At 31.7% G+C, this 12,175-nt stretch overlaps 1 protein-coding gene across 5 annotated transcripts in view; it reads right to left on the bottom strand.

The window, feature by feature from the left end:
* Nucleotides 1-11,807, bottom strand: part of LOC119601207 (protein EFR3 homolog cmp44E) — a 37,649-nt gene extending 25,842 nt beyond the window's left edge. Inside the window, exons 1-3 of one of the 5 annotated variants that reach the window (XM_037951994.1) lie at nt 10,550-11,807; nt 2,694-2,898; nt 2,262-2,415 (exon numbers count right to left, since the gene is read on the bottom strand). In XM_037951994.1, the coding sequence (XP_037807922.1) occupies nt 2,262-2,415; nt 2,694-2,898; nt 10,550-10,634 (444 nt within the window). In that variant the 5' untranslated portion in view covers nt 10,635-11,807. Of the gene's footprint in view, nt 1-2,261; nt 2,416-2,693; nt 2,899-6,664; nt 6,890-6,957; nt 7,178-10,549 lie in introns of those variants that run through there. The other 4 variants (XM_037951995.1, XM_037951997.1, XM_037951996.1 and 1 more) reach the window with 4 other exon arrangements.
* Nucleotides 11,808-12,175: the final 368 nt, after the last annotated feature.

Genomic DNA, 12,175 nt, shown 5'->3' with positions numbered 1-12,175 from the left:
AAGAGACTGGTAAATTACAATCTGAGAGCTTTTAAGAGATCTAAGTATATTGCTTTGCTCATGCAAATAAGATCATGTAAGGAAGCGCAAAAGTACACCACTAATGATACCATTTCCGTGACTCAAAATTATACCTCTTATCGATGTACTAAAGTGGACAAGAATCTCACTATTTGATTCATAGGAGATTCGAAAAAATCTGCTTATCAATGGACTTTAGTTTTCACACAGGATAGGGAAGCAGTCCAAGGTTACTGAGGATGTAGAACAGCGGCTACTGATTTGAAACGTTTTAAAAAGCATAGTTCCTTCAAAAATCCTAATCCTTATCAATCTAAACGAGAATCCGACAAAGAAGGGCTAAATTATATCTAACGTATCATATCTAATGTACCTTGGCTTAACGCAAGGTGCTATCTCTTGCAGAAGTGGCACAGAGACCTAGATTCGCGACATTTTCAATAATTCTTCACTACCCATAGTGGAAGGTATTCTATGAATCAGATGAACTCTTATAAATAAACTATTTATCAGCCAGTGAAGATACTCCATCGGTTTCCGAATTAGCGTATTCTTTAGCAAAGCGGAAGTAATAGAGAATGAGAACGCTGATACAGATATAAGAAGGACAAGTGAAGTGTTTTCCAAGAGGAGACCTTAGCGATCAGAAAAGCTACGGAACTGAAACGGGATCATATCGATGTTAAGTCTGTGATAATAACTTATGTCGAGTGCATCCTCAAGGCACTTGGATCATATTCTTATCTAGTCGTAAAATGTTAACAACAAACCTAAGCTGGACTATAAGGTAGCTAACGAACTTGCTAGATTAGGTTCGAATCTTAACTTATATGTAAGGAACGGATGGGTAAAACCAACCATTTCAAACCATTATAAGTTGTTCTCTGTAGTATTCATGACATTATCAATCAGTCCTTGAATAGTAGATTGGATTGCAAATTATCAAAGGCTTTATGACTAAGACTTGTTGCAAAAGAAACCAAGATACTAACTGAACTCTGATAGGGTTTATAACTGTAATTTGTGCTATTAGGTAAGTGGGCTGTTTGAAAAACTGTGGACAGCTCAGCACACCATCTGTCACTGTCCTAGAGTACAGGGTATACTTTTCTAAATGATAATTTAGAATTAAGCTTTAGGACTAAGTGGATGGAGGTAACGAAGGATGATACTAACGTTTTCAGAATTTACAAAAAGCATCGCATTTCTTTATGCCTAATTGCGATCCTGTTTTGGTTTCATTCTTGGAATTATATCGCAAATCTATGCAGGGATGCGTCTATCTCCAAAGTGCTGGAATTGTAGAAACATTATCCCCTGTATTTCGCATTCAGTTACGCAATGAAGGTATTCCAAGAAGAAGCAGCTTCATTTCATTCTAATGCTTTACGATGGTAGCTACAAATTTGTAAGTTGTTATTTTAGTGACGGATCGATGAATCGAAAAGCTTAGGCATTATCAAAGTTATCAGACGAAGAAAATTTCGATCCGAATTAAAATGCAGAATAGGGGTGATATTTTGAAAAGGATCTGGAATCGTACGACGATCGCGAGGGTGGAAACATCAAACTGTTCCAGCGATTAGTTTCAGTAGGAGTTGTTGTATCAATGTGGTCGATAGTTCTTTCCTGGGGAAAACAACTTTCAGTTGATACAGCTGTCGCTGAGTTGACAAACTTTGGACGATTATAATTCGGGTCGTGCAGGAGCGAAGAACCATTTGTCGTGGGAAAGTGTTGAGTAGGTGTTTAAAACTTTTGGCTTTGTTATTGAAGATAAATGGAGAAAAAGTTTAAATTAATGCAGTTTCTTTAAGCAAAGATTACTCAGAGTTTTGTATTGATCGAGTATGTCATACGTTTTGCCACAAAAATTTGCAACACCGTGGTAATAATCTAATCAATTAGTATTCTCTCTAATTTCCATATCTAACAAAAAGCTTTATCAAATAATAAAACATGTTGTGCAGCAAAATTTGTTCTTTCCCAGTGGCCTTTTCTATTCTATTACACTTATTGATTTAAAGGTTATTCTAAAGCCAATACAACTATAACTATTTTGCCTTATTACAAGTTCAATGAAAAATTAAATTAACTGCAAAGCAAGGACAGTTAATTTAATTATGTTGGTTTTTTCTTACTAAAATTCTCATAACAATAAACATAAAGAGGATGATGACACATTACTAGCGTTATTTAGATGGAATGTATTTATGGTTGTTTGTATAATTAACACTTACCGAATTTGTAGCCAAAATTTGTAAGTTGGGATTCGAGTCTTCAAGTAATTTTTGTACCATGCGCAAAAATGATTCCACAAACAAATTTAGGGTAGTTTGAGCATGACAAGCCTGGAGTAAGATATCCATGGCTTCCATGGCAATTTCCACAAATCTTAAAAATGCAAATAAAAACCATAATAATTTAATAAATTAGTTGGCAAAAGTAACAACTACTAAAACAAACAATTAAGTAGCATATGCCACTATAGTGCAGCATATTATAAATATGAGGAATAATAATAATAATAAAATTATAAATATGTAGAACTAATATGTAAGGGGAATAGTACTAACACTCAAACATAATTGTATTATGACAGACTATATAATAATAATAATGAGTCACTTTTTCTGTGACTAAAAGGAACAAATGCATTTGTTTCTACTTACTTGTAACGTTTGCGATTAATATCCTTTGTAGCCTTTTGATACAAATATTCACCTATACGATCCAATTTATCGGGTGAACTAAGGGAATAGAATGTCAGCTTTTCCATATTTGATTTGACCAAACCATCTTCGGGTATAGCGGGAAATATATTATCCACCAAACGCTTATAGCGTGGCCTTAAAGCCGAGCAGCAACCGCAACAACCTAGGGGTATAAAACATGGTTGAAAACAACATGAACAGGGAGGACGCGATACAGACGGCCGCGGTATTAAAAGGCGCATGCATTTATAGCTAAACATGCTTTAAGCCAACTTAAGGCAAATTGCTGTGGTTTTTTGTGTGAAAAAACGGGAGGTAGAGCTCGAGACGTTACATTTTATCAAATTTCTTAAAAACTAAAATTTGAGGCAACATTCAGCAACGCGACTTGTATCGTTAGATTTTTCTTTTTTTTTCTATTTCTGAGTTGTTTATTCCGAGGAAGACGTTTATGTACTAAACAACCGTTAACATTGCTAAAGTTATCATAGTGAGTAAGTGGCTGGCTGTTGGTTAGAAGATTTTTGCTTGCTGTCGTTGTTGTATACGATGACGACGACGACGACACCAACCACGACTACTTGCTTGTCTCCGTAAATGAATGAATAACGTTATCAATGAGTATATTCGCGTTTGTATTTATAATTCGTTTGTCTTTCTTCTACCTTTTTATTTATTTTTTATTCTATTTTTTTGCTAAGCTATTGTTTTCACATATGACTACTATTTGTATACTTATAAAGAGGGAAGAAATGGTAACAATATTATAAACAAAACCTATTCTAGCAGTAACATATACCAATCGACATAGGGTTAGTATAACAATTGCAGTTTTTGTGTCCCTTTTAAAAGTTAGTATTCAATAATTTTTGTTGTGCTAGTCAACAACGTTGTGCCATCGTCATTGTTTAACACATGCAAACACTTTGTAACAGTCATTCACTTGGGAAGTTTTCCAAGGATTAGGATTGCTATGTAGTGGAAAAGTTTTATACTAATAACAAAGTTTTATTCGTTTTTTTTTTTAGTGTAAAGAAACTTAAACAGAAAGTTTTTTGTTGCAAAACAATTTTTTAAATTAAATTATTAATCTTGTATTTATTTGGAATTTGTTGAAAATTCGCTTGTTTGACTTTCAAAAGAGATTATAATAAAAAAAAAGCAAAAATCTGTATCTGTTTTCTAGGTGTCATTTGCTAAAGGTAATTAGCGCCTTTAATAAAAACATTTATGCAAATTTATCACACAGATTACTTAAATAAAGATTGAAATTTGTATATTGAGTTTGTCTTTCCGTTTGCAACACATCAAAATACTAATCATAAACTCTATATTATGGGTCTTTGAAAAACTCTAAGACGGGCTCATTATGAACGTCAATGTAGACACTACTCTGCCAAGAATAGCTAGTGGATGAAACTGATTAAATTCCGTCCGCCCTTTTGTAATCCAAAAAATGAGGAAAGTGAGATAGGATCTATACAAAGAGGACTCGAAAGCAGACGAATGCTGGCGCAATCAAGTGAGGGTCCAAGTTAATTGATCGTCTCTGTAAAGCAGAGGTTAAAACGTTTCTTATAATTGGTTTGCGACACAGGCCCTAATTAATCTAAAGATCCCTGTCAGAATCTTTAGATTACACCTAACCAGTCCTATAAGTATCTTGGTAGCCCTCACTTCAAGTACTGGCTGTAAGGCCCTTGATATTTTGCAATCCATTCTACTATTTAAGGACTGGTTGATGATGTCATGAATTCTCTCGAAAATCAACCTATAATAGTGACAGATGGATGGTTTCACTTCTATTCCTATCATCAATGGCAAGGGTTGAATCTTATTTAGCTAGTTTGTCCTTGGTACTCAACACTGTCTACTAGTAAACAGTCTCATAATATCCCTAAGAGCATTTCTACAATCCACAACCAGTCGTATGACATGATAATGTTCTAAGAGCAGCTCGACTATCGGAATATTGTCACAACCAACCCTAGATCGATATGATTCTGTATCATTTCCGTCGATTTCCAGATCGCTAGAGTCTCAGCTTGGGTGACACTACATTCGCCGGAGAGTCTGAAGTACCACACACATAAAACAGTCTATCAGATACTATCTTCCTTAGTTGGAAATTCCATTAGAGGAGTTTCCTCGAAGTTTAGATACATAATTCTATGATCTGTAAGTTGAGATACATAATTCATATAGAATTTTTGTTGTGATTGTCGCACGAAGATTTGACTAACAAAGACTCATAGAGTTTGATAGGTGACATGTAAAGAATGATCTCCAAGGCCGCTTTGGAGTACTAGTAATGGCAGGAGTAATGCCAAGAGAGCTTTATTGAGCATCTTCCAATAATTGTTTTTTGAAGACCTTCTACCAGACAATACAACCATAAGTTAGTGATAAACTACGCAGCGCCAGTGTGGACTCTTAGAGTTAGCGACACACAATGGAAGAACCTCCAAAGTTGTCAAAACGCAGCCCTTAGAACAGTAACAGGCTGCATTCAAATGACGTCTGAAGTACACCTGCATGACGAGACGAAGATGATTTCAGTCTTGGAACATAACTCCATACTGTCAAAGCAATTCCTACTGGGATTTCATAGGAGGGGCCAACCGAAAAACCATCTAACGGAGTTCTCCCAGGATAAACATTCAGTTCTTTGGGTTTCTTTCATATCAAGAGCTTATCAAGTGTAGTGACCATGATGTCACTAAAAGTGGATAGAAATTTTCTTCGAAAAGTCATCTGCACAGCATACGATCAATGTCTCTTTTGATTCAAATAGCTTTAGAATAACGTTAACCGCTAGTATCCACAACAGAAGAGATAAAACATCTCCATGTGATTTTCCCTACTAAATCTGCTCCTAATGCAATGAGTCCCAGACTATCCACTTCATTAGGAAGTCGTGAACTCCAAGCTCTACATGTGAAAACATAACAGAAATAATCAGTAAATTTACTTTTTTCAAATAGGACTCATTTATCCAGTTACTCCGATTGAAATTTTGACCAAAAGAAGATATCAATACTGTTGCGAATAGTAATGTTAAATGTGATTACTTTTCCTGGTAATAAGCTGGTGGATTGTTAAAAGGAGACTTTCACAAGAGAAGGTTTGTTATTACCGGATTTTATAAGAAGCTTTGAAGAAACTATAATGTTGAAACTATTGAGTTTCTTGTGCTGACAATTTGTAATCAAGAGATCTGCTAAATATCAACCAATTCTTTGCGCACTAGTGGAAAAATCGTCTGATTGATGGTCAAGTTATAATTTATTTCAGGTAAATCGGCTATAAGCTCAGTTGTTTGCCAAATTTTGGGATATATTAACTGCTTTCAGATTACCTATTTTTAATTATCTAATATCTTGCAAAACAACATTCTAAAAATGAAAGTCACATGCATTTTTCTATTATCATGAGATAGGTAGAAGATTTCGAAATGAATCTTTATTAATGTTATCAAATGTAACTTTTTGGACTACTAATACTACTTCTGTTCTAATAAATTACTACATATTAGCACAAGTTTTTAACAAATTTTTATCCATTTATTTATTTTTAATAATATTGCTAAAATCTGATGTACAACTACCAAATGGGGCACATAGTTTTATACCGATATGAATGAATAATAGAAAACACATTTGTTCAAGCACCACCTGTTCTAAACAAAAACAAAGTGTTCCAAAGTTTGTTGACACATTTCAATTAGCAGACCTTCTTATAAGTAAACAAATAAAACACTAACGTCATAAATCCACAAAAGAAACAACAACCCCAAACAAACAAACAAACCACCAACAAAGAATGGGGTATACGTTTATAATTAATAATATATTCAGCAAATAAATGAACTATAGTATAGCAAAATATTATATATAGAAATACTATATTTATATACACTGTAATCATACCACCACAATCTTTGTAATCTTATCATAAATAGTTCACTTGGAAAACACTGAATTTACTTATTATATTTGCATTTTTCTTTTAGTCACTAGAAATTCCACTAAATTTATAATATTTCTTTATTATATTATCAAAAAGGAATTAATTTGTATTCCATTAAAGGCTTTTTTTTTGTTAAACAGAAAAAGTTTGGTCACCACCCCTTTTCCATAAGTCTTGGCTTATTGTCACAGCAGAAATAATCGATTACACTTGAGACTTTGATATAGTTTTCTTATTACTTTCTTCTTCTTACCGGACATTGTTGCTAAATTTGTTAGTTTATTATTAAACGTATAATGTAATTAACTAAAAATTACACTATTTATTTTAATAGTTTTTCAATAATTTTATTATAAATCAAACGCACTTCACTTGAGAAAAAAAAATGATGTTTAATCATAAAACCACGAAAACAACAACAAATACCAAGATGACAAATAAACAAGAGAGAGCTGAAAAGTTTTGACGTGTGTGCGTGAGATTGAATTTTGACATACAGCTGTTTATTAAAGTGCTGCCAAGTTAATGGTGGCAGGGTTGTATTTATATGTTTATAAGGTGGTTGAAGAGGCATCTTCTCTTAAGGAAAATACGTTATAAATTTTTCAATTTGAAATGTTTTTTGGTGGTAAAACATTAAAATAAATGAAATTTTCTTAAAATTTTTGTCAAATACTAATAAAAATAAACGTGAATTATAATAAAAAGAGTTAAAGAAAGTCCGATTAAATACAAATTATATCTTTAAAGATGATTTTCACTAAATTGCAAAAAAGTTAGTTCTTTGATAATAGGAAACTGCATAAGATGCACTAAAGGCGATATGACCAGTTTTAAGCATTTTTAAAGTGAACAATTTTCCAAAAGTAATAACGGTTATTAATAGCTAACATTTTGGCAAAGACAAGTGCAAAATATCACAATCAGCTGGCAACCCATAACTTAACGTCAAGCTGTCAAAGTTGGATGTTGTTTGTTTAGTTTGTTTTGATACATTTGGCGCTTAAGTTGTAGAGAAAAATAAAAGTGTGATATTGTAGTGAAACTAAGTAACTTAAAATACAAAAAGAAATAAAAGTGTGTTAAAGAAAAAGTATTCTGTTTATAATTCTTTGTAAGATGGAAAATACTCAAACAAAAAGGTATGTGAATATGGATTTTATCAATAAAAATCATAAACTTGTTTTTATACTCCCTAAATTGAATGCTTCAAGTATGTCATCTTTTTTATGTGATTCTGATGATTCTTTTGGTGTTCCATGGAGTAGTATATTGGCTATGAGGCATTGATGTATGTTTACTTTATTGTGTTCATAATTTTACCTGGTCCTTAACCTTGCATCCTATGGCTTCTTATTAGAAACTTGTTAATGACGGATTTTATCACAATATTGGCATTTTTAAGACAGTCTTGAGCGTTACTCTAATTTTGTACTATGCACCTTGAATGGACATTAGTTAATTAAAAATAGACCGAACAACAAAATACATATTTGTAAGAAAGCTTACGTTTCGAATTTCATATATTTGATTTATTTTTAAACCAGTTATGAGTATTGAATTCATTTTCTAATGGCTACCTTATCTGGGAGTTAGGGTTACTTATGGAGCGATTCTCATACAATTTGTTACAAACATTTCGGTTTCTATAAAATTTGTTTAAGTTGAATTTCATGAATTTATCTATCCTGTAGTTAAGTTTATATGCTAGATTAAAATCTAGTCCATAGTTTGGGCAATAGTAAGTCTGCATAAACATTTACTCTATAGTCTAGAACATAGTATGAACTATTGTCCAATATATAGTGTAGACTATAGTCTAGTCAACAGTCTGGACTACATTCTAGTAAAAAAACTAAAATCTAGTCTGTAGTCTGGACTATAGTCTATTCGATAGTCAGATCTTTAGTCTAATCTATAGTCTGGGTTATAGATTAGTCTAGACTTTCGCCTAGTCTGTTTATAGTCTAGGTAATAGATTCGACTGAAGACGTTGGTTTATAGTCTGGTCTATAATATAGGCTATAGTCAGGACTATAGTCTATTCTACAGTCTGGATTATAGACTAGTCTATATCCTACACTATAGTATAGCCTTTAGTCCTGACTATATTCCAGTCTAAAGTCTGAACTACAATTCTGGACTATGATCTAATCTATACTCTGAACTATAGTCTAGTCTGTGGTCAAAACGTTATTATAATCTATAGTCTGGATGTCTATGGTTTGCATTATAGTCCAGTCTATAGTCTAGTCCACAGGCTGGACAACAGACTTTGGTGTATACCGTGGACTATAGACTTTTGTTTGTTATCTGGTATACAGTCCAGACAATTGACTAAACAATAGTTTGAACTACAGTCTACTCTATAGTCTGAACTAGGATTTAGTCTGGACTAAAGTTTTTACTATATATGTATATAGTCTAGTCTATATAGTCTAGTCTATAGTCTAGTCTATAGTCTAGTCTATAGTCTAGTCTATAGTCTAGTCTATATAGTCTAGTCTATAGTCTAGTCTATAGTCTAGTCTATAGTCTAGTCTATAGTCTAGTCTATATAGTCTAGTCTATATAGTCTAGTCTATAGTCTAGTCTAGTCTAGTCTATAGTCTAGTCTATAGTCTAGTCTATAGTCTAGTCTATAGTCTAGTCTATATAGTCTAGTCTATATAGTCTAGTCTATATAGTCTAGTCTATAGTCTAGTCTATAGTCTAGTCTATAGTCTAGTCTATAGTCTAGTCTATAGTCTAGTCTATAGTCTAGTCTATAGTCTAGTCTATAGTCTAGTCTATAGTCTAGTCTATAGTCTAGTCTATAGTCTAGTCTATAGTCTAGTCTATAGTCTAGTCTATAGTCTAGTCTATAGTCTAGTCTATAGTCTAGTCTATAGTCTAGTCTATAGTCTAATCTATAGTCTAGTCTATAGTCTAGTCTATAGTCTAATCTATAGTCTAGTCTATAGTCTAGTCTTTAGTCTAGTCTATAGTCTAGTCTATAGTCTAGTCTATAGTCTAGTCTATAGTCTAGTCTATAGTCTAGTCTATAGTCTAGTCTATAGTCTAGTCTATAGTCTAGTCTATTGTCTAGTCTATAGTCTAGTCTATAGTCTACTCTATAGTCTAGTCTATAGTCTAGTCTATAGTCTAGTCTATAGTCTAGTCTATAGTCTAGTCTATAGTCTAGTCTATAGTCTAGTCTATCTAGTCTATAGTCTAGTCTATAGTCTAGTCTATAGTCTAGTCTATAGTCTAGTCTATAGTCTAGTCTATAGTCTAGTCTATAGTCTAGTCTATAGTCTAGTCTATAGTCTAGTCTATAGTCTAGTCTATAGTCTAGTCTATAGTCTAGTCTATAGTCTAGTCTATAGTCTAGTCTATAGTCTAGTCTATAGTCTAGTCTATAGTCTAGTCTATAGTCTAGTCTATAGTCTAGTCTATAGTCTAGTCTATAGTCTAGTCTATAGTCTAGTCTATAGTCTAGTCTATAGTCTAGTCTATAGTCTAGTCTATAGTCTAGTCTATAGTCTAGTCTATAGTCTAGTCTATAGTCTAGTCTATAGTCTAGTCTATAGTCTAGTCTATAGTCTAGTCTATAGTCTAGTCTATAGTCTAGTCTATAGTCTAGTCTATAGTCTAGTCTATAGTCTAGTCTATAGTCTAGTCTGTAGTCTAGTCTATTGTCTAGAAAAATTTGAGAAATTTGACATATAATTTTATTTAAGGACGTATTAGTCATATTAATTACAATTAATATCACTCATACGCAGACATAATTACCGCAATTTGCCGAATTCTAATTACAAATGTTACAAAATAGTAAATTAATTTAAAAAACCACTACTTACACGATGGATCCGTACATTTCTGTATGAAAGTATCAAGAAATTCCGGTATCTCCCTCGGTTCAAAACACCAGGTTATTAAGGCCATTTTATTTGAATTTTTTTTGTTATTGGGGTATTAAATTAAAATACATAAACACACTAATAATTAAATGCACATTTCTTTTTGTTTACATAAAGCAAATTTTGACATGACACTTTTATTTAGAATGGCAAACAGAACGATAGAAACAAAACAAAAGTAGGGAATTATACACACATACGGGAAAAATGCAAAGTTTGTTAAAGAAATGTTTACAAACAAACACACACAAACTTATAGCTGGTATAAAAACAGAGGTATTTTACACACAAACATATACATAGATTTATTATGGGTAATGGGCTTTTTTTGTAACACTCACTCATGGGCTTTTTTACGGAATTATTAATAAAATTGGCATGAATTTCCGGTTCCACTTTTTGTTTTATTTTTTATAATTGTTATTGTTTTATGTGAGTGTGTGTATGAATGTTGTTTGTTTTTATTATTTATTTGTTGTTGTATTTAGTAGGAAGGCGAGTGTGCAACAGCAACAAATTGTATGTAAATTTAACCTTGAAGAGAGTTTACTAAAGAGATTTCTTGTTAAAACAAACTTTGTTTACATTGCTCTTTACATGGGGTAGAAATGTGTGTGTGTGTATGTTCAATTAAATGTAGGTTAAAGTTGAATTTCTGTCAAGGAGAGTAAACGGAAATGTTATGGTTGTTGATTGTTGTTTTTTTTTTTTAGTATAGAGATAAATATAAACAGCTGATTTCCTATTGTTTTTTTCCTCGTATTTTATTGTTGTTTTTTTAGTTAGAAATTGGTGGTTATTTTATATTTTAGAAATTATTTAGTTGTTTTATTTGTGGTTTTCCGTTGGCAAAAGAACAATTGTTGATGTTCTTATTATTTTTTTTTATTGTTTGCTATTGTTTTGGGTTCTTTTTTTCCAAAATTGGCATAAAATAAAAGCTTTCTTTTTAAGGCTTGTTAGATATACATAGTATTCTATTTCTTTCTTCAATTTCTTTTAATTTCGAACCCCCACACACTGAATGAACGTGTTGGTTTTAAAACGCGCATTTGTTTGTGTGTATAGTAAAATATTGAGCTGTCACATTTGACATAATTAACGGTATTATTTCTTTTTTTTTCTTATATATAGCTTTTCTTAGCAAAAATTATTTTTTTTAGAATTTTTTCTTTTATAAATATAATTTTATTTTAGTAACTTTTAACAATTAGTTAAATATTTTTTATTTTATTAATATTTTTTAACTTTTTTCTTAAATATAATACTGTGGTAAATGCTTCTATATATTTTTAATAAATTTAATTAATAACTTTTTTAAACTTTATATAACATTTATAATAATTATTCTTTATTTAAATACATATTTCAACAATTAACAAATTTTCTTTAACAAATTCACTTTTTATAACTATATTTTATTATTTTAACTAATTTATTTTCTTTTAATTTATCTAATTTTTAGAATTTTCTATAATTTCTTTAATAAATTAACAATCCTTTTTTCTTGCCATTTTTCCACGTTTTCTCTAATAATATCTACAAACAACTGCTGGTTGGTGTGTG

Source organism: Lucilia sericata, unplaced genomic scaffold (assembly GCF_015586225.1).
Source record: "Lucilia sericata isolate MDLA Ls3-8-SP2 unplaced genomic scaffold, ASM1558622v1 Contig000151F_arrow, whole genome shotgun sequence".
Classification (NCBI taxonomy): domain Eukaryota; kingdom Metazoa; phylum Arthropoda; class Insecta; order Diptera; family Calliphoridae; genus Lucilia; species Lucilia sericata.
The sequence above is the reverse complement of the archived record's forward strand: the minus strand, read 5'-3'. Positions and strand labels throughout refer to the sequence as shown.